The sequence below is a fragment of the Euwallacea fornicatus genome, chromosome 7, assembly GCF_040115645.1.
Source record: "Euwallacea fornicatus isolate EFF26 chromosome 7, ASM4011564v1, whole genome shotgun sequence".
In the NCBI taxonomy this organism is placed as follows: domain Eukaryota; kingdom Metazoa; phylum Arthropoda; class Insecta; order Coleoptera; family Curculionidae; genus Euwallacea; species Euwallacea fornicatus.
The window spans coordinates 1066629-1067838 of NC_089547.1; the positions used below are offsets into that span (position 1 = coordinate 1066629).

The 1210-nt window shown below is 44.7% G+C and overlaps 1 protein-coding gene across 2 annotated transcripts; it reads right to left on the reverse strand.

The window, feature by feature from the left end:
- Positions 1-257: 257 nt before the first annotated feature.
- LOC136340089 (uncharacterized) lies at positions 258-940 on the reverse strand. 2 transcript variants are annotated; one of them, XM_066283832.1, is made up of 3 exons: positions 836-940; positions 606-775; positions 258-552 (listed from the first exon to the last, which is right to left on the reverse strand). In XM_066283832.1, the coding sequence occupies exons 2-3, from the start codon at positions 685-687 to the stop codon at positions 305-307; spliced, it is 330 nt and encodes a 109-aa protein (XP_066139929.1). In that variant the 5' UTR covers positions 688-775; positions 836-940; the 3' UTR covers positions 258-304. The 2 variants fall into 2 exon arrangements, with proteins under 2 accessions (XP_066139929.1, XP_066139928.1); XM_066283831.1 differs by lacking the exon at positions 836-940 and having other exon boundaries at positions 606-776.
- Positions 941-1210: the final 270 nt, after the last annotated feature.

Here is a 1210-nt window from a genome sequence, read left to right on the forward strand (position 1 = left end):
GCAAAATTAGTGACCTTAAACGAACCACTCTGTATCAGAGGGAGAGAGAGAGAGAGTGAGAAAAGGAGGATAGGGAAGAAGAGAGAAAGGCGGCGAGAGGGAAGGAGTGACGGATTGAGAGGGTCAGAGAGAGGGAGGGAGAGACGGATAGAGAAGGACAGAGAGAGGGAGGGAGTGGCGGATAGAGAGGGACAGAGAGGGGGAGGGAGGGACGGATGGAGAGTGACAGAGAGAGGGAGAGAGAAAACTAATGATGGGTCACTGCATTGCTGTTCAAGAAGGAACGACTCACCTATGAGATCTATCAGATGTTCTTCCTCAACCTTTTGATAGCAACTCGAGTTTCTTTTTGTCTTAGAATACCAAGTCCAGAATACCTGTCCTCAGGTCCAGACATATTGACTTCTACTTTTGAGGTCGGCTTCTGCTTCAAGTCTGACGCTTGATTTTCCAGTGGTTCGGGGGTGTTTTTGGGCCGTACTTGGCGCTGCGCATTTTGCGGGGCGTGTCCTCGAGGATGTTTTTTGGGGATGGCTTCCAGAAACATGTTTACTGAAAATTTCAATTTAACGGTGCCTTTTTAGGTAATACATAAAGAAGCTTACCCCCACATTCGAGCTTAAGGGCCACGACTGTTTTATCCTCCCAATTGGAGGTCACAACTCGGTTCACTTTCTCGCTGGTCATATTGATTTATCTGTTAAAGTTCGTTTGACTGACCTACCCACCTGCCACGCACTAGATGCCCTTCTTGTAGATGCGTATCCCTTTTGCGCTGCGTTTAAAACAAGTGCGCACCTTAGTCCATTTGCACGTGCCTACCTTATGGTAGTACCTAGCCCTTTGTTTCCACAAAGAGATTCTGTGAAGTTTGAATATTCCTTGGTGTAAATTATACTGCACAATAAGGTCTATTTGGTCTACTGACATGAAATGCGGCATAAAAATTCGTAGAAAGTATCGATCATCCCCCTATAGCCATATTGTTCCATTAAATAAACCTGAGCTGCCATCCTGTCTGTTTATATACATATTCTTCATGGTGGGTTACAGGAAATTTGCGCTATATTATTTCCATTATCACGTATTAAACAATATTTTATGGAACGGTGAATAATAGATATATTCAGCCATTTATTGGTCCGCCCGAGCGGCGGGTTAATATTGAAATAGGGTTAGGGGTAGGGGGTTAAATTGGACTCCTCTGTGT